The sequence below is a fragment of the Schistocerca piceifrons genome, chromosome 10 (genome assembly GCF_021461385.2).
Source record: "Schistocerca piceifrons isolate TAMUIC-IGC-003096 chromosome 10, iqSchPice1.1, whole genome shotgun sequence".
NCBI classification, from domain to species: Eukaryota; Metazoa; Arthropoda; class Insecta; order Orthoptera; family Acrididae; genus Schistocerca; species Schistocerca piceifrons.
The window spans coordinates 45,807,827-45,831,653 of NC_060147.1; the positions used below are offsets into that span (position 1 = coordinate 45,807,827).

The following is a 23,827-nucleotide window of genomic DNA, read 5'->3' on the forward strand; positions in this document are numbered from 1 at the left end:
ACAAGAGAGAGGGAGAGAAGGAGATGAGAGACGGGGGGAGGAGGACATGGACAGAGAGAGGAGAAGGAGATGGACAGAGAGGGGGAGATCTGGTGAGGTGTGGGAAGGGCAAGACACAGGGCGGAAGGAGGGAGGAGGGGATGGACCAAGAGGGTGGAAAGGGGAAGGAGATGGAGAGACAGGGGGGAAGAGGAAATTGGACAGATGAGTGGGAGGAGCAGATGGAGAATGGGAGTGAGAGAGAGAGAGAGAGAGAGAGAGAGAGAGAGAGAGAGAGAGAGAGAGAGGGGAAAGAGGAGAGAGAAGGGGTGGGGAGGGGGGGAGGAGGGGAGGAGGAGGAGGACGTAGAAAGCAGGACAAAATTGTCTTAACTGAAGAATTATGCAATGTACTAAAGAGAGAGGAACAACTCATCAAAAAAGTGTATCCACTTATAGAGAAAAACTACGTAAACTAAGAATGGTTTTATAGCAATTTTAGCAACAAAAATGGTGTTTATCAATAAATAAATCAGCAAACATGTAATATGGAACTAAAGGAAGAAAAATATGTATAAAACAACTGACAAAATGAGGAACCACGAAGAATGTGTAAAATTCGCAACAGAATTCATCACTTCATTCAATGTTTTGTAAATTATAGAGCGCAACAATCAGTCGTACTTTTTTTGTAGAACCTGTAGATTTATAAATCGCATAACAGTCTTTGAATGCACCCACTTTCCTAATGGAACATAACCTGTTGTTCATTCAATGTTCCCAGTATGCCCTCAGGAAAAAAATTATTAACATCATTAAATTGACCATATTAATCACAAAAGGAAAATGAAAGTCAGTATTACCATTCATTTCAACTAACTTACCATTCGTCTTCAAAAGGCTCCAATTTCCAGTGATACTAGCATATTGTACGACCATCAATAATTCACAAGCATCCCAGTACTATGGAACAAATCCAAAAGAATTGTCTTTCTCACACAGATAACTAACTGTAATGTGCTGGACAGCCACCAAAGATTTCTCTTGGTAATCAAATGCTAAACACCTTGAATAAATTACATGTTGAACAACTGAGATGTTTTGGAGCACTTTTTTTTCCATACTAAGAAAATGAACGAAATAAAATAAACTGTGAAGGAGGATTTTCTTACATAGTCAGTACAAACTGTTAATGTTCCCTTATTTAAACTACTGGCAAGTAAAATGTGACAATTTCTCAGACATCAACTGAGATAGCATTAAATTAATGAATCTATAATGGAATAACAGGTTATGCTGCAAATCTTACGATGGGTTGTAAGGCTTTAAATACTCACGATCATGTATAGGCATATGCCTCGTCATGTCCTTCTTGTACGAAAACGTCAGACTGCAGACCGGGCATTCGTACGGGCGGATTCCCTTGTGTCGCCGCAGGTGGACTTTCAGGTTTTCTGACCGGGCAAAACACTTGCCACACATTTCACATGCGTATGGACGCTCATCTGTGTAAAAGGAAAATATGACAGGAATGACCAGTGATAGTTTTAAAATTAGCTTATGTTAACAATCAACAACAAATTCTAAACTACATATTTGAAGTATAAGAAGGAAATAAGAGAAGGCATTTAAGGACATGTCTGTAACCTCAATGAATGAGTTGAAGTTACGAATGGACTCTTACTGCAAATGGCAGGTAAGCAAGCTGGGTGCAAAAATTACATAGTTGTTGAGAGGTATCACTGATTCATGAAAACTGAGATACCCACATGAATACATGTAATGAACTCTATATCGCAAGTTGCAATGGTTATTGCTGAACTAAAGTCTACAATTTATTTTCACGGAAACTATAACAGATATGTAAAGCACATTTTTTTAATATATATAGTGTCTGTATATGTGCAGAGGGATATGTGTGTGTGTGTGTGTGTGTGTGTGTGTGTGTGTGTGTGTGTGTGTGTGCACGCGTGCGCGAGTATATATCTGTCCTTTTTTCCCCCTAAAGTAAGTCTTTCCGCTCCCGGCATTGGAATGACTCCTTACCCTCTCCCTTAAAAGCCACATCCTTTCGTCTTTCCCTCTCCTTCCCTCTTTCCTGATGAAGCAACCGTTGGTTGCGAAAGGTTGAATTTTGTGTGTGTATTTGTGTTTGTTTGTGTGTCTATCAAATGCCAACGCTTTCGATTGGTAAGTTACATCATCTTTGTTTTTAGATATATTTTTCCCACGTGGAATGTTTCCCTCTATTTTTTATATATATAGCTAAAAATAAAGATGATGTAACTTATCAAACGAAAGTGTTGGTATGTTGATAGAGACACTAACAAACACATATGTGTGCTTGTGTCTGTATATGTGCGGATGGATATGTGTGTGTGTGTGTGTGTGTGTGTGTGTGTGTGTGTGTGTGTGTGTGTGTGTGTGTGTGTGTGTGTGTGTGTGGGCGCGTGCGCGAGTGTATACCTCTCCCTTTTTCCCCCTAAGGTAAGTCTTTCTGCTCCCGGGATTGGAATGACTCCTTATCCTCTCCATTAAAAGCCACATCCTTTCGTCTTTCCCTCTCCTTCCCTCTTTGCTGATGAAGCAAACGTGGGTTGCGAAAGCTTGAATTTTGTGTGTGTGTTTGTGTTTGTTAGTGTCTCTATCAACATACCAACGCTTTAATTTGGTAAGTTACATCATCTTTGTTTTTAGCTATATTTTTCCCACCTGGAATGTTTCCCTCTATTTTTTTCTTTATATCACCGTCAGAGCCCACCATGGGCTCCAGTCTATTTTAAGGCTAAACAAGCTATGCCTGGCCTGTTCTTTATGTATATTGCTACAACTCTTCTGAATGTTACTTAAATATGTGTTCAATTTGTTAATGCTTCAGTGGAATAAAGTTGTGTTCAGTCTACTGGTCATGTTGTACTTATACCTAATTACAACACATTAACACAGTTAAATGCAATAAAATTTCAACTACATGCCACCATTTTTCCACATATTCACACCCTTTAACTATGCATTTTCTGCAATGACAAACCGGAGCCTGTGCTCTGCATTGAAAAACACTGAATCACCTGAGACTAACAAGTTATACAGATTTGAAAGTGGCTTCAAACGATTGTGGAAAATTGCTCAAGGAGCTGGAAATCTGAAGGTGCTAAAGTGGATGTCATACGTGATGTCAGACAAATTTGGCAACAAGTTCACCAGTTACAAAACTGTTGTGGGGCCTGCTGGAAGTACAAGTTTTTCTTCTACTCACACCAGGCTCCGGAAATATAGGCTTTAAGCCTTGTCAGTGTCATCTCACAGCATTCCGAATTAGCAATTTCTCGAGTCTCCGTGAGATACTATGAAGTGCACCCCAGCTGTCTCACAAGACTGTAGTCGTCAGTTTGCTCTCTTACGAACTGCCGCTCTGTGCACTGTCAATCAGATTCTGCCTCATCATGGTAACACCGAATCTCATTCACAGTGATAATGATGTTAGTAAAATTGTCACCTTCATCCTCGTATCAGTCCAGCATGTACCAACAATTTTGCACTACGGCAGGATTTTTGCGTCCTGTAAAAATCTGCAGGACCCATCACACACGACCTTTGTGGTAATGATGTAGTCCAATGCCGCAGTCAGGAACGCAATCCTTCCTCAGTCGTAACCTGCCAGTTGTAACTGAAGAGTCGATCAGAACACTGTCCGTTACGAGAGATTCCAGTGTTGAGCAGGGTATTGCCTGCTGTGCACTCTCTTTCCAGCCCTGCTGAAACGCAACTGCTCACAGCCTAACATTACTCACAACTACTGTACCGTCTCTGTACACTTTAGTAAGTGTAACAGGTTTCAATTAGCACAATTTGTTCAGCAGTTAGGATTTCAATTACACATCTCCGTTTTACTGGCATGTAGGTGTTGGACGCTACCGTGGAACGCTCCCCTGCTGCCGCTAAGTGCTGCGGGACTACGAAACCGCCAAAACATTAGTTGGAAGATTCAAAATTAACACTAAACCCACATAATTGTGTTTTAATACTCAAAGTCAACATAAGAAACAGGTGGCACTGGTTTTGGAATGACCCTCACAGCCCATAGGCGATTAGGATCATGTCATTCTAATCAACTTCAGACTTTAGTAGTTCAGAATGGTGTGAAGCTCTACAATTGGCAAATGATACGTCTACATCTATACTCTGCAAGCTGCCTTACAGTGTGTGGCTGAGGGTACTTGTGTACCAGTGTCACATTTCCTGTTCCAGTCACGAATTGTCTACAGGAAAAATGATTATTTGTACGACTCGGTGTAAATTCAAATCTTTCCAATTTTATCTCTGCAGTCTTTTTGTGAGGTCTACATAGCAGGAATTAATATATTGGTCGACTGTTCTATGAACGTATGAACTTTAAAAGCAAACCACATAGTGATGCACAAAGCCTCTCTCATACTGTCTGCCAATGGAGACAGCTGAGTACCACCATGAAGCATTCACATTTAGTCAAAGAGCCTGTGACAAAACACTGCTCTTCTCTGGATCTTCTCTGACTCAAATCACTCATTCCTACCTGATGCATATCCCAGACTGAAAACCAATGTTTAAATATTGGTCAAAAGGAAGCTTCTCAGTCCACCTCATTTGTCAGTATACTGCACTTCCTAAGAATTCCTGTAATGGATGAAGTCCAACACCTACCTTATCCCCAATTACTTTCACGTGACCGTTCCATACGGATACGCCCAGATTTTTGATGGATGTCGCTCCTTCCAGTGATTGTTCTGCATTCCTGTAATTGCATAGTAATTGAGCTTTTTGATAATTTATGTGAACCTGATCCCTCAAACCTCTCTAGTTTCCAAATCTGTCCCAGCACGTCCCAACTCACACCTGTAATATAGAGTCTTAAATTTCCTTTCCAAACCCACTGGCAGTTTAGTTTTGAAAACCCCATTTAATTCACTGAAAACCTTCCAAGTCATTTTGACTCATATGTCTATATGTTTCCAATCATTGTTTTTTCAGTACAGTGGTTATACACTATTTTCGTTTATTATAATTTATTTTCAGGTCTATTTTCAAATTTGCTCTTTTAAGTTCTTCCATCTGTCACTTTATCAGCACTAGAGGCAGACAGTACAATCGCACACATGGTGTCAGCTTTCAGTGTGATAATGTTCTTTACGTTTGTGAGAGCATTGTTGTCTCAAACTTCTTCTCCAAATTTGTCGTAATTCCCTTAAAATCCAAAGCTGCTATAGCAAATTTCAACAAATAACTCACAATTCTACCTTCAACTTAACAAATGGTATATTATTTGCATTGTCACACATGTGTTTTGTGTTCGTGACAACTTTAGGTGTTCCCTATACTGAATAATAGTAAATTTTCAAAGTTCATCTTCTGTCTCAGACAACACAGGTTCACTGTTAATATAACAGCTGTCATGCAATATCAAGATTTCTGGGGCAATCTGGTGTGACGGTAGCCCAATACCGGCCTGCCCGTAATGTGGCAGTAGGCATACTCATCGTCAAGGTTCCGGTGAGCCACACGCGACCGGCACAAGGAAGGATCACTGTGCCGTCCACCAGACATATCGTAATCACTTCACTAGAACAGTAATCTTGCTATTTATGTTAAATCAAAAACATTGAGCAATGGAATGAAGTAAACTTAACCGATCTTTGCAATATTATACATTAGGGTACTATATGTTAATATATGTTAACAATGTTAACTGATATTTTCCAACATCTGTAACACTGCGTACCATCAGATCAGATGGAATAAATAAATAAATAAATGCATATCCTCCAACATTCTGGGCCATCCTGCCTAAGCGATCAGAAACTAGAACCAGTCAGTCATTGGACTGCAATGGCGTTCCACACATAGCTAAACCATATCTGCAATCCGTTTACATTCCAAAATGGTTATTAGTAGCCTGAAAACAGTAGTCTGCAGCTGTGGTCTAATGCATGTGTGACTAGTGACGGTTTAACGAACATGTGCACTCACAGATTATGTTGTTTTACGATGTTTGAATATGTGTGCTCGCACTCTGTAACAACGTCACGAGTGTATTTAGCAGTATTGACAACGACATACAAATGTGTCCGCTTACATTACGTCGACATGGCTTCAAGCCATGATATGAAAGTAACATGGCTACGTAGTTAAAATGTCTTGTATAATCGGCAAAATGACGAGATACATAATGAAACTGTAAAATAATTTTTTTAAACATTCTGTACTTTTTCAGCAGCACTTGATAATGACCTGAGGCCAAAATTGCAATAGGGTAGTAAAAAATTATAACAGTCACTGGGGTGAAGATGATGTCCTTCAAAAAATTTTTTATGACTGTGAATCCCTGCTACAACAAGATATCACAGTACCTCAGTAACTTTCATTTGGGCTCAGTCTGTAGGATACAATACATGTACAGCAGCCAAAATTACTATAAAAAGAAGTGCATTTGTAGTATCTGACTAGAACATTTGACTGTGCTCACTGCGGCAGGCAGACGTTGGTACATACTTGTATGAATGCTGCGGACATGCTTGTTGTAGTTGGCTCTCTCGTTGAAGCTCCGTCCGCACTGGTCACACTTGTACGGCCTCTCACCCGTGTGCAATCTCGAGTGAACCTTCAGGTTCGAAGCTTCGGCAAAATGTTTCCCACACGTAGAGCACTTGAACTTACGATCGTCTGTCGACAGAAACAGTGCCAAAGATATTACACTCACTGGAAATGGAACATAATCTTACACAAACAGTGTACCAGTTTGAAGTATTATCCCGGGAGGAAGATCATCCCATCGACAGCTCAGTTATTAGAGATGGATTGCGAGCTCACATTACGAAAGGATGGGAAAGGAAATTGGCTGTGCCTTTTTCAAAAGGACACAGCAGTTTAAGGAAATTTGGGAAAACTATTCAGGATGGTGGGACATTATTCGAACTGTTGTCCTCTCAAATGTGTGTCCAATGTGCTGACCAATCCAATGCCTCACTCAGTCAATGTATTATGCTGCGAGAAGCTACAAAAGTCATTAGATACATATACAATGTTTTTCTTAACTTTTTGTCAGTTTCGACTGGGCTACAGAGCTTAAGCCTCTGAATTGATCAAGAATAAAAAAAAAAAAACAGGAAGTGGAAAGTTATTTAGAACCTGAACAGAAACCAGACTACAAATTGTAATATAACAGACTGGCTTGCAACACAATTCATGTAACTAGTGCAGTACTCAATGGAAAGTCACGACTACTGCAAAGTCTCTTCATATTTTGCCAGGCATCATTTACATGTACAAACTTACAAATGTTGTTGAACTTAACAGTTTATCGTTTCCATGTGATTGTTTTATGTAGACTTACGACAAAATAGCATTAGATCAGTTTAAATAATGTAATGTAATGTAATGAAAAAGCTAAGTGAACTAAAATACTGAACTTCTGAAGAGGCCATGTAAAAATAATAGCAGTGTAACTATGAAGTAATTTATCGTTATCTACAGCTATAGGGTTATTAGATTAAATTGTGTAAAATTTTGCACAGAAAAGAAATCATTTTATGGAAAACATCTTCCTGTTTATTGTACACTTGAAGCCTTTTTTTACATGTTTCTGAACTTGCAATTTTCCACTACAAGTTTATTAAGGTACATGGTTAAATAATGGAAGGGTAAAATTGCATTGTTACAATTTTACGTATAGAGGAGCAGCTGCACCTGCCAATTAGCCATTGTTTAGTTCCAATTCTGTTGCCGAAAGTTCAAAATCATATTAATACTTGTCAGTACATGGCACTTATGATGATGTTTGGATTGTGGGGCACTCAACTGTGCGGTTATCAGTGCCCATACAAATTCCCAACCTTTGCTCAGTCCAATCTCACCACTTTCATGAATGATGATGAAATGATGAGGACAACACAAACACCCAGTCATCTCGAGGCAGGTGGTACATGGCAATTATTTGTCACTAATATGTGTTGTCTTAGATGTGAGAGTGAAATGCAGTTCTGAGTGTAGCTGTTAACAGGTACTACCTGAAGTATTGAAAAGATCAAAGTCAAAAAGTTGTCACGTTATTTACATGTATGATCCCAGGACATAATAATTCTACATCCAATGATAAGTACATTAAAAATCAGTTATTTTCTTTGTATTATCCAATGAAGTTCCACGTCCTGGAGACATCTGCTGGTTTGCTGTTCCAATTAAATCCCTTGCATATCTCAACCTTATTTTTTGATAATGTCAACCGATGATTTTTATCACATAAGACAGGATTGTAGCCTATCCCCCACATTATTCAAAATGTAAACTGAGCAAGCAGTCCAGGAAAAAATAATTTGGAGAAGAAATTCAAGTTCAGGGATAAGAAATCAAAATGTCAAGGTTTGATGATGAGACTGTAAGACACCAACCACTTCCTGCACCATTTCTCCACCATACCCACCCCTCTACCTCTTGGATCCCTACTCCTGGATCCCACCTCCCTATACACCAACACCCCTCATGCCCTTGCCTTACCAGTATTGAACACCACCTTTCCCAACATCCTTCAGACTCCAAACCCACTACCTCATTCCTCATATACCTTACTAACTTTATGCTAATCCATAACTACTTCTCATTTGAAGGGAAATTATATAAACAAACCCGCAGCACAGCCATGGTCACCTGCATGGCATCCTGCTACGCCAACTTTTTATGAGCCATCGAGAGGAGACCTTCCTAGCCTCCCAAAACACCAAACCCCTAGTCTGGTTCAGGTTCATTGATATCTTCATGATCTGGACCCAGGGCCAAGACACCCTATCTTTGTTCCTTAACCTCAACACCTTCTCCCCCTTCCCCTTTACATTGTCCTCTTCAACCCAGCATACCACCTTCCTAGATGTTGACCACCTCCTCTCTGATAGCTCCATCCACACCTCTGTCCACATTAAACTCACCAACCACCAACAGCACCTGCATTTTGACAGCTTTCATCCCTTTCACACCAAAAAACCCCTCCCATATAGCCTGGCTACCTGGGAATGGCATATCTGCAGTGAAAGAAACACTGCTGCTCAGCATTGCTAAGTCTCTCACCAAAGCCTTCACAGACAGGCACTATCCCCCAGACCTAGTCCGCAAACAGATCTTCCTTGCCATTTCCCCTCACAACCCCAATCCTCCCACCACCCCCCCAATAACCAGCCACAAAGGAGTGTCTCCTTTGTCACCCAGTACTACCCCAGACTGGAACACTGAACTGCATCCTTCACCAGGGCTTTGATTATCTATCGTCGTGCCCTGAAATGAGGGACATCCTACCTGAGATATTTCCCACTCCTCCTAAAGTGGTGTTCCATTGCCCGCCCAACTTCCACCACATCCTATCCATCCCTATGCCACTCCCAATTCCAACCGCTTGCCACAAGGATCAGACCCCTGTGGAAGACCCAGGTACAAAACCTGACCAATCCACCCACACAGCTCTTCCTATTCCAATCCTGTCACAGGTTTATCCAACCCCACCAGGGGCGGACCACGTGTGAAAGCAACCATGTCATTTACCAGCTCTGTTGCAATCATTGCACAGCTTTTTATATTGGTATGACTACCAACCAGCTGTCCACCAGGATGAAAGGCCACCAGCAAACTGTGGCCGAGAGCAAAGTAGACCACCTTGTGTAACAACATGCAGCCGAACATAACACACTTGCTTCACTACCCGAGCCGTCTGGATTCTTCCCTCCACCACCAGACTTTCTGAACTTCGCAGATGGGAGTTACCCTTACAACACGTCCTCCACTCCCACAATTACCCTGGCCTCAACCTACAATAACATACAGCCCCCACACCCTCCACCCAACGGTTTTCACCCCCTATGTCCTACCATCTCCTCCCTGTCCTCATCTCCCATCCTGTTTATTTGCTGCCCTCCGCCAAAACATCGACCCATCTTTCCCTGATCCTCTCCTTTTTTTCTGCCACCTCCCTGCCCCACAACCTCCTGATGCTGCACCGGTTGGAGTCCAGTTGCTGCACACTCCACCAGACAGCGTTTGTCTCTCTCCCCACCCATAAACTACTATCCCATTCCCTTCTCCATCCCTCTGCTTGTGTCCCACATGATGATGTATTCCAGCCTGAGATGCTGGGGTTGGTGGTAGTGTGTGCATGAGGTGTGGTTTTGTGTGTGCATGAGGCATGAGGTGTGCTTCTGTTTGTGTGTTTGTGTGTGTGTTTTTTTAACTTACGGAGCTATGTGTGAGAGTCTTTTAATCATTCCTGTCTGCAACTTTACAGTAAGTAGCAATCTATCTTTTCCTACATTGTAATTCTGTCAGAGACAGAGACAAAGGAATTGGAAGAGCAGTTGAATGGAATAGACAGCATCTTCAAAGAAAGATATAAGATGAACATCAACAAAATTGAAGCAAGAGTAAAAGAAAGTAGTCTGATTAAATCCAGCAATTGCTATCAGAGAAGCAAAATAACTGACAATGTTCAGTGTAGAGAGTATGCAAAATGCAGGCTGGCTACAGCAAGAAAGCATGAGAGTTAAACCGTCGAAATGCGCTACGAATACTGAAGATTAGACGAGTAGATCATATAACTAATAAGAAAGTACTGAACTGAATTGGAGAAAAAGGAAAATTATGGTGCAACTTGGCTAAAAGATGGGATTGGTCCATACGACATGTCCTGAAGGAATGGCCAGTTTGGTGATGGAGGGACATTAACAGCAGCTATCTTTTCTACAACAGCATACTTTCATTACTGCTGGCTATGAGCTTCTTCTTTTTCACACCATATCTTCCAGTCCTGCATGTTCCACATCCACATCTCAAAATAGTTAGTTAAGTTATAATTACTTATTGAATAAAATATGAAAACTAATCTGTTTTTAATTAGGCTAACTTTATTAAACAGTAGAGTTATACATATTAATTTTAAACCACATCCTTACATAATTACGTAGTAACGTAATTTCATGCATTAATCTGTCTTATGAAGGCTATGTCCTGCAGCAGCTTGACAATAGCATACCACCTCACACTTCATTAAAACGCGAGCATGAGTTGCATGGTGCGCAGTGCCTGAGGCGTGACCAAGAGTGGTGACACGAATGGGCAGTTGTGTGAGGGTAAGCATCATTGAGGGTTGTGTCTACATTGCAAATTTTTTGGAGCAGGTATGTACCTACACTGCCTAGGTAGCTTAATTTTATTTAAATTTCATACTTTTTTCATTTTCACGTATTTTTATTTTATTTACTTAGCAGTCACCTGATGCGACAATGCTTAATAAATAAAGGGGCAATAAATATTTTTTTTCCTTTTTAGCAATTTTTTTGTATCTTTTTTATTTTTAATTTAAGTTTTATCTAATGCATTTTAAACTTAATATTTTACTAGTAGACATGATACAATCAACATTTATTTTACTTGTAGACACAATATGATCGATATACTACCCCCACTTTCAGACAAATACTATTAGTAATAAAGTGCTTTTAACACTATAATTCTATTTTACCATTGTTTTGTTTTTGTTGTAGTCTGTACTGTAGAACACCATCCATACCATACCGTATCACAATCCATACCATACTGTATTCATTATTTAAAAATATTTTTACATTTAGAATATTTTGCACGTATCAGTTGTAGCTACTACTAGTAATTAAAATGTATTAAACACTATCCTTGTATTTCACCATTTTTCATTAGCGCATATACTCAGTAACCAATGTGTAGTATTACTGAGCTACCGTAAGTAACATAAGCAATAAGCAGTGACAATCGTTCTAATTCTAAATCAGGTCTGAAGAAAGTGGACTGCCATTGTGCTCTCTTGCAATAGACTGCCTAAGCTATTAAGGTAAAATTATTTGATTTAGTGCTGAATTGTAGACCTCAAAAACAACTACAAAAAAGTGTGCAAGAACAAACTTCTATTCAGACCTTTTTGAGTTCAACAATTTGGTATTGTGTAACTTGGTATAGCTCTTATGTATTATGTAGTGTATATCAAGAGAGCATGCCGGTGGAAAACATTTCAATTTTGTAGAACATAGCTAAGAACAATCCTGATTAAACCAGCTTTCAAATAAAAAATACCGTATTAAAATCAGACCTTCAATTTGGGAACAACGATGCCTCAAACAGATTCAAAAGTTAAACTTATAAGACCACCTTTTCGCATCAGGGATTAAAAAAAGAAATTATTTTTGGCACAACCTAGTTAGAAGAAAGGTCTGGTTAATAGGACACCTCCTGAAGCATGAAGAAATCGTCAGTTAAGTATTGGAGGGAAATGTGTGAAGTGAAAATTGTCAAGAGAGACCAAGTGAAGACACTGAAGTGGATGTAGGTTTCAGATATGAAGAACCTGGCACAGGACACAGTAGTATGAAGAGGTGTGTCAAACAGCAACAACAAGAACAACAACAACAACAACAACATGCACTGTATGCAGAAGATCAGACTCAGCAGCAGCCAGCTGTGACAGGGAGCATACGTTACCGAACTTCCCTTACCTGTGTGTACGATTGTATGCCGTGTAAGCTTTGTCTTCTGCTTGAATCCTTTCCCGCAGACGTCACACTTGAACGGCAAGTCTCCTGCAAGAAAATGATGCTGGGCGTCACTGAACTGTGACAAAAAAACAACACTTGAAGGATAATGTAAAGAATGAAACACACTAATGATAAAACAAGAATATAAAGGACGTACTTCACAAAAGCACAAACAGCAACTTCCTTTAGCATATCACAATGGGAAGCTGATAAACAGAAGCATACAAAGAGTATTTTTCCTTTTTCTACATTCTACTTGTGAATCTCATTAAGGAGTTTTATTGAGCATTATCCTCTAATTTTTTGCTCATTGTTCTACCTTTCAGACTGTACTTTCATCGGTATTTCCACTGATAAAAACAAGTTTTTGAGCATCACTGAGCGGTATGTTATCTCTCGCCACTTTCTGTGGTCCCAACTGCAAATTTTGTTGACAGATGTTACGACTGATAACTACTGCATGTTACAAGCCAACCAAGACTCACTATGAGGTCCTCTTTGCCTCTGTTCGTCACCGTGTCGTGAGCATTCACATTTCGCAATTTGCCGGAATGATCGAAGTGTCTTTTACATTTCAGGTAGAACATTGTATTTTGGTTGGAAATACAGGTTTAATTGGAATAAAGTTTGTTTCTCAGGAAGTGCCAACTTGTATGTTCCTTCTACGGAGGGATTTCTGACACCTGTCACACACAAAGTTCTCCGAGTCCTCGGTGGAAGTTGCACCTTAAGGAAACAGCATAAACAGGACCGGGAAATGACTGACGGAAATGCGTGCATTCTGCCTCTCATTCTTACTGGCTGAAGGGCCCAAATGTTAAATAATTTTTGGAGCAGTACAGAGCCTGTGAAATCAAGAGTCAGTTGACAGCCATTGCAGGTAGGTGCTGGTTTTCTGAAATTGGAAGTTAGTGACGCAGGGTGGCCAACCAAGTTTTTCCTTGCACTGTGGAAAGCTAAGAAAATCCAAAATGGTGTTCCTGTGCACAGGTGTCAAGCCAGTCCTGTTTTATTAGGCAAGTTTTGCTGCCGAGTGAGTGTTCGGACACTCGATAGATGGTGACCTAATATTTGTCTGTGGAGCCAGTAGCTAGCCAGACAATTGTGCTTTCTCTTGCACTCCTTTTAAAGGTACACTATCATTTTGATCCTGCAACAACTACGAATTAAGATACAAAGGAATTAATGGTATTAGCTGCCAGCGGCTCAGTGGTCAAACCATCTGCCTAGTAAGCAGATCTGGGTTCGAATAATGCTCCAGCACAAATTTTCGACTATCCCCATTGATTTAATCAATGCCCACTGGCAGCTAAATTTGTGTCTTTTCTAATTATTTATGGAAAACAGAAGGAATACCAGGTGTTTATGCCCCATCAACAGTGAGGTCACTAGAGAGAGAGCACAAGCTCGGAGAGGGAAGTTGCTGGTCGTGCACTTTCGAGGGAACTGTCCTGACACTCACCTTATGAGACTTAGGGAAATCATGGAAAACCTAAATCTGGATGGCCGGATAGAGATTGGAAACCCCATTCTCCTGAATACATGTTCAGGATCTTACCTCTGTGCCACCTCACTCAGTATATTTACTTGTGTATTTTTGCCATTTTTTATTGCAAATAACATCACATGCATAATATGGCTACTGAGTTTAATGTATTAGGTGTTGCAGTGCAGAAAACATGGCGGTGAAGTAGGATTCTATCTTGACTTTGTATGGGAAAACCAAGGTTCCATAACCTACTAATTGTGTAACAACTGTCGTCTTATCTCCATATATAATTGAAGCATCTAAACAGCACGAACTGTCACCATTAGCATCTCATTGACTTACAGACAAATAATTAAGCCATTTATAAAAAGTATCCTAGCTTTCAGAACTATTAGTTTCTTTGAGGAAGAAAGAGGAACAGTTTGGGAAAGGTTAGAGAGAAAAAGGACATATCACTCAGACTCCAGGATGAGGCACACTGCCTGTCATAAGGACGAGGAGAGACAGAGAGAAGAGGAGGTCAAAGATAGTACATCACTAATCACTATAATTACAATGAAATGAACATCCTTAGCTGCTTACAGGCATTGACATATGTCAACGGGGACAGGTGAAAATGTGTGCCCCGACCGGGACTCGAACCCGGGATCTCCTGCTTACATGGCAGACGCTCTATCCATCTGAGCCACCGAGGGCACAGAGGATAGCGCGACTGCAGGGATTTATCTCTGGCACGCCTCCCGCGAAACCCACATTCTCAACGTATTGTCCCGCACTACATTCGTAGTGCCTCCGCCCATTATACTCATTACTTGCGGCGTGTTTCCGATTCCCGTAAGAGTTCGGGCACTGTTTGTGCATTCGCACAGAAGAAGAAGATGGTCAAGTGGCCGGTGAGCCTTAACCATATATATACTAAGATGGTATCTGTTCTTTCAGACATATCCAAAAGAACAGATACCATCTTAGTATATACATAACTAATCACTGTGCCAGCTGCAGTCTTGAGTCAATTTCAACAGGCTAAGAAGTAAAGATAGGTTAAGAGAAGAGTTCAGAATATGGATTCAAAGTAAAATGAAGAAGGATGAAAGTAATGAGTTGCAGCACACACGAGAATAGCGGTAAACTCAAAATCAGAATTTTGAGTCACGAGGTTGGCGAAGTGAAGGAATTCTGCTACCTCAGAGGAAAAAATAATGTACCATCAACAAAGTGAGGAGTGCATAAAAGCAGACTAGGACAGCTAAAAATGCTACCACTGGCTGCTTAGGCATGTGTGGCTCTTTGCATTAATTGAAGATGACTACAGCAGAATGAAATGCTGAACAATAGATTGTATGAGAAAAAGAGAAGTTTGTGAACAACCTGCATAAGCAGAAACATTTCACGAACAATAAGAGTTGTAGCTAAGAGCTAGGAGGGAAAAAAAGAGAGAGAGAAAACGATAAAGCAACAGGGTGATGGATAGTAGAAATTACGAAAAAGATAGATTTTTTATTACATTTTTATTTTAAATACATTCTTCGTCGATTTTTGGTTTTTTTTGTTAACTCCCCTCCCCCCCTCCCTTTTTTATTTTTCTCCCAATTGCTTTTTCTTCTACTTCTTGACTGCACTATTCATTTCAGTTCTCTATCTTTTAATGCGCATTTAGTTCTTGCTCAGAATAGGGCCAACCTGTGTACTCTCTACAACCACCTACTCATTCTGATAGCCGCTCCCCCCCCCCCCCCCCCCCCCCAATCTTCATGTCCGTCCCATCCCACACTCAATAACAGGTGGGTCCTTCTCATCCTGGTGTTCGAATGACCTGCTCTTTCTTTTCAATCTTGTCCAACATCTCTCTCTTTCCTCATCAGGGATGGTACTAACAATTCTAAAGGCTATTATACTTTATAATACTGTCCCCACACCACACATACGGCTAGTCCTGTCCACTATTGTGCTCATGAGGACCAGTTCCCAGTTGCAGCGGCACGATTTTTTGTTCAGCCTGGAAATGAAGAGCCAATCTTTCCCCAATCCCTCTTAATGGGTGGTGGTTGGAGTCGACTAGGTCAATTTCGATGGTGAGTAGTTTTCCTACAATGGAAGGCATTTTATGATGACCATTGCAGAGAAACAGAGTCCTGACAACATTAGTGGGGAAAGAGCCAATGGAAATCCCTGAATTCCTTTGGTAAGGAGAGGACTGGAGTAGGTGGTAATGGGAGGATGTATAGGGCAGATCTTGCATCTAGGTGTATTAAAGGGATATGAGCCGTGAGGCAAGGGGTTGGGAGCAGGGTTGTCCAGGGATGGACGAGGATATTTATAGGTTCGGTGGGCAGCAGAATACCCCTGTATGAGCTGTGAGGCAAGGAGCTGAGAGCAGGAGTGTGCAAGGATGGACAAGGATATTGTGTATGTGTCATGGGTGGCAGAAAACCACTGTGGGAGGGGTAGGAAGGATAGTGGGTAGGACATTTCTCATTTCAAGGTACAACGAGCTGTAGTTGGAACCATGATAGAGAATGTTATTCAGTCACTCCAATCCTGTGTGGTACTGAAAAGCGAGGGGAAGACTCCACTACAGCCAGATGGTGGTACTTTGGGAGGTGGTGGATGACTGGAAAGATAAGGCACAGGAGATCTGTTTTTTTTACAGTCTATGAAGGTCTCAGTGAGACCCTCCATGTATTCTGAGAGAGACTGCTCGCACTACAGATGTGATGGTCATGTGTGGCTAGACTGTACGGATGGGACTTCTTGGTGTGGAATGGGGTGCAGCAGTCAAAGTGTAGGTATTGCTGGTGGTTAGTATGTTCAATATGGACAGAGGTACTGATGCATTCATCTTTGAGGTGGAGGACAACATTGAGGAAGGTGGGTTGTCTGGTTGAGTAGCACCAAGCGAAGAGAATGGAGGAGAAGGTGTTCAGGTTTTGGAGGAATGTGGATAGGGTCTCCTACCCTCGATTCAGATCATGAAGATGTCATCAATGAATCTGAACTGTGAGTTTAGGAAGAATTTGTATAGACGGCCCACGAATACGTTAGCATAGGACGGTGCCATGCTAGTGCCTATAGCTGTACCCCAGATTTCTTTGTATGTAATGCCTTCAAAGGAGAAACAATATGGGTAAGGATATAGTTGGTCATGGTGATTAGGAAGGATGTGGTTGGGAAAGGTAGTGTTCAGATTCGTGATCTGGATCGTGGATGAGGACACCCTATCCACATTCCTCCCGAAACACCTTCTCCCCCATTTGTTTCACCTGGTCCTAATCAAACCCTACAAGCTGCCTTCCTTGACGTTGACCTCCACCTCACAGGTCTCTCTTTCCATATCAAACCTATCAACCACCAGCAATACCTACACTTCGACAGCTGCCATCGATTCCATACAAAGAAGTCTCTTCCGTACAGCCCAGCCACCCATGACTGTCACACCTGTAGTTGCAAGCAGTCCCCTCTCCTAATATACTGAGGGTCTCACTGAGGCCTTCACAGACCGCAATTACCCAACCTCGTACAAAAACAGGTCTCCCGTGCCTTATCTTTCCAGTCACCCAACATCTCCCTAAGTCTCACTGTCTGGCCACAGAGAAGCATTCCCCTCATGACTCAGTACCACCCAGGATTGGAGCAACTGAATAACATTCTCCACCAGGGTTCTCCGTCAGAGTTTAGACTACCTCTCATTGTGCCCTGAAATGAGAATTGCCCAACCACTGTCCTTCCCACCCCTTCCACAGTGGTCTTCCACCGCCCACCAAACCTACACAATATCCTCATTCATTCTTACAAAACCCCCGCTCCCAATCCCTTACCTCTTGGCTCATACCCCTGCAATAGACCTAGTTGCAAGATCTGTCCCGTACATCCTCCCATCACCACCTACTCCAGTCCGGTCACAAATATCACCTACCCCATCAATTGCAGGGCAACCCGTGAAATCAGTTATGTGGTCCACAAGCTAAGCTGCAACCACTGTGCTGCATTCTATGTGGGAATGACAACCAACAAGCAGTCGGTCCGTACGAATGGCCACCGACAAACTGTGGCCGAGAAACAAGTGGACCACCCTGTTGCTGAGCACGCTGCCAAACATGGCATCGTTCATCTCAATGACTGCTTCACAGCCTGTGCCATATGGATCCATCCCATCAACACCAGCTTTTCTGAATTGCACAGATGTGAACTTTTCTTACAATATATCCAATGTTCCTGTAACCCTCCTGCCCTCAAACTTTCGTTAGTCATTGTCCTCTCCCATCCAGCCCCTTCTCTGTTCCCATTCCAGCACTACACAGCCCTCATTCCACCATCACGCCCGCTCTTTTCACTTCTCTCCTTTCCCGCTATCCCACCCCTTCCCTGTCCTCCTTCTGATCCCCCGACTGCACCTAACTGCCCTACCCTCTCTCCACCTCGTCCCTGCATCCTGCATGACCCCTGCCTCCCCCCCCCCCCCCCCAGCAGCACTTCAATGTAGGCCACCCCTAACCTACTATACCTGCCCGTCTCCACTCCCTCCTCCTACTTACCCCCACCAGCTAGTTGTCTCTCCCATCATGCACTGCTGTATGCACCCTCACTTCAGCTACCAGAGATTGTGATTATGTGCATGTCAGTGGCATTTGCATTTGGATGTGTGTGTGTGTGTGTGTGTGTGTGTGTGTGTGTGTGTGTGTGTGTGTGTGTGTGTGTTTTGATCAGAAGCTCACTTTCCCCAGAAGCTCACTTTCCGATAGTCTTTCTGTTGTGCCTATCTGCAACTCAACATCTCCGGTATATGGTGAATAGCAAATATTCTTTTTATAATATTGTTATTTTTACAAAAATATATAGCCTATATCTGTCGTAACATTTGTTAGAGTATCATATACAAATTTGTAGTAAATCGGCAAAGAACTTGTTGAGATTTCCAGTAACAACATTTCCCATTTATATATTACTTACGTATTGATATATGGTAGCTATGTATACAAATGGCAGACTAAATATTTGTTATGAAAACATGTAACAGCAGAACTGTCAACTGAACACAATTTTTTTTATTTTCTTTTTCGTAACAAAAATGCCATTACCAACCACCATTAAGAACACAACACAAAAAAATCAACCAAATCAGTCACGTCATTCTCAAGTGATGATCTACCAGAATTGATTTTAATTTTTGACTTCTCCGATGGAATTTCCAAGACTTTTTATTCACATAAACCTTATCCAGACAATTACTAACACAAAAACGACAAAAATCTACCATATCTGTCAAAGCATTCTTAACTGATGATATTTCATACATGTGGCAATTTTTAATTTTCAACCTTTTGGTTGGATTTTCCAAAACTTTTCTTTTATAGAAACCTTGTAATTACAAGAATAACTAACATGCACACTAACACACACACACACACAAAAAAAAGAAGGTTAGGCTGTTCTCAGGTGATGATCTATCATACATGCTGGAACTGATTTTTATTTGTACAGATAAGACAAACAGTTCACAGGAGATATGATGTCATAGATATTTAAATACGTGAGAACCTTGCATCTGGTTAAAATGGTGTGCAGTAGCACTTGACCAATAAGCTTTACACTGTAATTTGTTACTTCTTTACAACTAACTATATTCGCAACACACTTTGCAGACACTATCTGCAGATACCGCTGAATGTATCTGTACAATTATATCACTGTACAACACACGGTTCAGGACATATGGCATCATAAACATTCAAGTGCATGAAAAACTTCCTTTTGTTTAAAATGTAGAACAAATTACCCAGGCTATATTCATCCAGTGGCTGATAATGAGAGCACTTAGTAACTTCCAACAAACTTCAACCCCTCCTCACAGAAGATTTTAAGACCATGAATGTACTTCTGTTTCAGTATTGGGAAGAATGAAGCACTGCAAAAAATTCTAACAGTCTGCCATGACCCATACAGCAACAGCAGTCATAAGAAATCCCGTTAATGGCATCTCTCACAAAAAACAACTAAAATCCAGCCGAGGCCATTCAGCAGTAAATGCGGTTAAGGTGTCGGTTCCCGTTACCGTCGCAGTCGCTCGCTCCCACCTCACCTGTGTGGTCCCTCATGTGGTACTCGTAGTGGGACTTGCTGACGAAGCCCTTCTTGCACAGCTCGCAGGTCAGCGGCTTGTTCTCGACCCCACAGTAGTAGTGGTACCTGACGGTCGACCGCGATTTGAATTTGTGGCCACAGATCGTGCAGCAGTACATCACCGATGGGCCTTGGAGAAATGAGAGAAACAGGAGACGTGAGCGGACAGTACAGCTCAGCACTGACACCAGTGCATATTCTACAGTTACAAATGCACCACCAAATAGTCAGGCACCTAAACTAACTCCTTCCCTTTAAACAACAAATTACTTGTGCCTTCCACAGTTGCAAACTTGTGCACGTACATTTACTTATTTACATTTTCTTTGCACGGAGCCGTCAAAATGATGGCTTTTGGAAGTCCTAGAATTAACAGTATGGTAATAAATAAGTCTTACAAAATACATAACATACTACACTACTGGCCATTAAAATTGCTACACCAAGAAGAAATGCAGATCATAAACGGGTATTCATTGGACAAATATACTATACTAGAACTGAAATGTGATTACATTTTCATGCAATTTGGGTGCATAGATCCCGAGAAATCACTACCCAGAACAACCACCTCTGGCCGTAATAAAGGCCTTGATACGCCTGGGCATTGAGTCAAACAGAGCTTGGATGGCGTGTACAGGTACAGCTGCCCATGCAGCTTCAACACGATACCACAGTTCATCAAGAATAGTGACTGGCGTATTGTGACGAGCCAGTTACTCAGCCACCACTGACCAGACATTTTCAACTGGTGAGAGATTTGCAGAAAGTGCTGGCCAGGGCAGCAGTCGAACATTTTCTGTATCCAGAAAGGCCCGTACAGGACCTGCAACTTGCAGTCTTGCACTATCCTGCTGAAATGTACGGTTTCACAGGGATCAAATGAAGGGTACAGCCACGGGTCGTAACGCATCTGAAATGTAACGTCCACTGTTCAAAGTGCCGTCAATGCAAACAAGAGGTGACCGAGACGTGTAACCAATGGCACCCCACACCATCATGCTGGGTGATACGCCAGTATGGTGATGACGAATACACGCTTCTAATATGTGTTCACCGCGAAGCCGCCAAACACGGATGTGACCATCGTGATGCTGTAAACAGAACCTGGATTCATCCAAAAAAATGACGTGCCACCTGCGCACCCAGGTTCGTCATTGAGTACACCATCACAGGCACTCCTGTCTGTGATGCATCGTCAAGGGTAACCACAGCCATGATCTCCGAGCTGATAGTCCATGCTGCTGCAAATGTCTTCGAACTGTTCCTGCAGAAGGTTGTTGTCTTGCAAACATCCCCATCTGTTGATTCAGGGATCGAGACGTGGCTGCACGATCTGTTACAGCCATGTGGATAAGATGCCTAGCATCTCGACTGCTAGTGATACAAGGCCGTTGGGATCCAGCACGGCATTCCGTATTACCCTCCTGAACCCACCGATTCCATATTCTGGTAACAATCATCGGATCTCAACCAACACGAGAAGCAATGTCGCGATATGATAAACCGCAAATGCGATAGGCTACAATTCGACCTTTATCAAAGTCGCAAACGTGATAGTACGCATTTCTCCTCCTTACACGAGGCATCACAACAATGTTTCACCAGGCAACGCCGATCAACTGCTGTTTGTGTATGAGAAATCGGTTGGAAACTTTCCTCATGTCAGGACGTTGTAGGTGTCGCCACCGGCGCCAACTTTGTGTGAATGCTCTGAAAAGCTAATCATTTGCATATCACAGCATCTTCTTCCTGTTGGTTAAATTTTGCATCTGTAGCACGTCATCTTTGTGGTGTAGCAATTTTAATGGCCAGTAGGGTACAATTTTTGCATCTTATATCTATTTTGTACAATTATTACTTTACAGCTAATACGCTGCTTGTTTACAACACAAGTAGTGCCTCAAAATTCATTTAGTGGATATAAACATTTTTGTATCAGAAAAGATTTTAATTTTGTGTTAAAATCATTCTCATTACACGCTCTTACAGAGTTTGGTAGTTTGTTAAACCAAATCAAACCATCAATGTTTTGATTTCAGTCGATAATTTTTAATTTTTTTCTTTGTTCATTTGCTCCAGTGTTGTGATCCTGCGTGAGGTGCTACACTAAATATCCAAGAATATCCTGGTACTGATCAAACCAGTAGCAGTACGACATTCTGCCGCAACATCTACATCTACATCGATATTCCGCAAATCACATTTAAGTGCCTGGCAGAGGGTTCATCGAACCACCTTTACAATTCTCTATTATTCCAATCTTGTATAGCACGTGTAAAGAACAAACACCTATATCTTTCCATAAAGTTGGCGATTGGAATTTCGTGAGAAGATTCCATCGCAACGAAAAACCCCTTTCTTTTAATGATGTCTGGCCCAAATCCTGTACCATATCAGTGACACTGTCTCTCAGATTTTGTGATAATACAAAACATGTTGCCCTTCTTTGACCTTTTTTGATGTACTTCGTCAGTCCTATCTGGTAAGGATCCCACAACGCGCAGCAGTATTCTAAAAGAGGATGGACAAGCGTAGTGTAGGCAGTCTCCTTAGCAGATCTGTTACATTTTCTAAGTGTCCTGCCAATAAAACACACTCTTTGGTTAGCCTTCTCCACAACATTTTCTGTGTTGCTTCCAATTTAATACCTAAGTATTTAGTTGAATTTACAGCTTTTAAATTATACTGATTTATCATGTAACCGAAGTTTAACAAATTCCTTTTAGTACTCATGTGGATGAGCTCACACTTTTCATTATTTAGGGTCAACTGCCAATTTTCACACCATTCCGATATCTTTTCTAAATCATTTTGCAATTTGTTTTGATCTTCTGATGACTTTATTAGTCAATAAACGACTGTGTCATCTGCAAACAACCTAAGACGGCTGCTCAGATTGTCTCCCAAATTGTTTACATAGATAAGGAACAGCAAAGGGCCTATAACACTACCTTGGGGAATGCCAGAAATTATTTCTGTTTTACTCGATGACTTTCCATCAATAACTACGAACTGTGACCTCTCTGACAGGAAATCACAAATCCAGTCACATATTATGCAATTTCACTGCAAGCGCTTGTGCGGTACAGTGTCAAAAGCATTCCAGAAACCCAGAAATATGGAATCGATCTGAAATCCCATGTCAATAGCACTCAACACTTCATGTAAATAAAGAGCTAGTTGTGTTTCACAGGAATGATGTTTTCTAAGCCCATGTTGACTGTGTGTCAATAGACTGTTTTCTTTGAGGTAATTCATAATGTTTGAACACAATATATGTTCCAAAATCCTGCTGCGTATCAACGTTAATGATATGGGCCTGTAATTTAGTGGATTACTCCTACTACCTTTCTTGAGGAGCTGATGCATCAGCATACTCCAAAAGGAACCTAACTGGTATACAGTCTGGACCAGAAGACTTGCTTTTATTAAGTTATTTAAGTTGCTTCACTACTACGAGGATATTTACTTCTACGCTACTCATGTTGGTAGCTGTTCTCAATTTGAATTCTGGAATATTTACTTCGTCTTCTTTTGTCTCGAGGTACACGTCTCAGCAGCTGCGGCAGAAAGTTGCGTCATCTTTGGTACATGCAGATGTCAGCTGTAGTGGTGCATGTCAGGATGTGTTTCAGTGTTTCTGCAAATTGTAAAATGGATATTGTGAAGGA

The 23,827-nt window shown here is 41.4% G+C and overlaps 1 protein-coding gene and 1 non-coding gene across 2 annotated transcripts in view; both read right to left on the bottom strand.

Moving 5' to 3' along the window:
- LOC124718678 (zinc finger protein 665-like) overlaps positions 1-20,272 on the bottom strand; it is a 66,158-nt gene extending 45,886 nt beyond the window's left edge. The window contains exons 1-4 of the mRNA XM_047244303.1: positions 20,113-20,272; positions 12,509-12,592; positions 6,504-6,674; positions 1,316-1,483 (exon numbers count right to left, since the gene is read on the bottom strand). Of these exons, the coding sequence (XP_047100259.1) occupies positions 1,316-1,483; positions 6,504-6,674; positions 12,509-12,592; positions 20,113-20,272 (583 nt within the window). The remainder of the gene's footprint in view (positions 1-1,315; positions 1,484-6,503; positions 6,675-12,508; positions 12,593-20,112) is intronic.
- Positions 14,658-14,732, bottom strand: Trnat-ugu. The gene has a single exon. It is a non-coding gene; the product is annotated as a tRNA-Thr (tRNA).
- Positions 20,273-23,827: the final 3,555 nt, after the last annotated feature.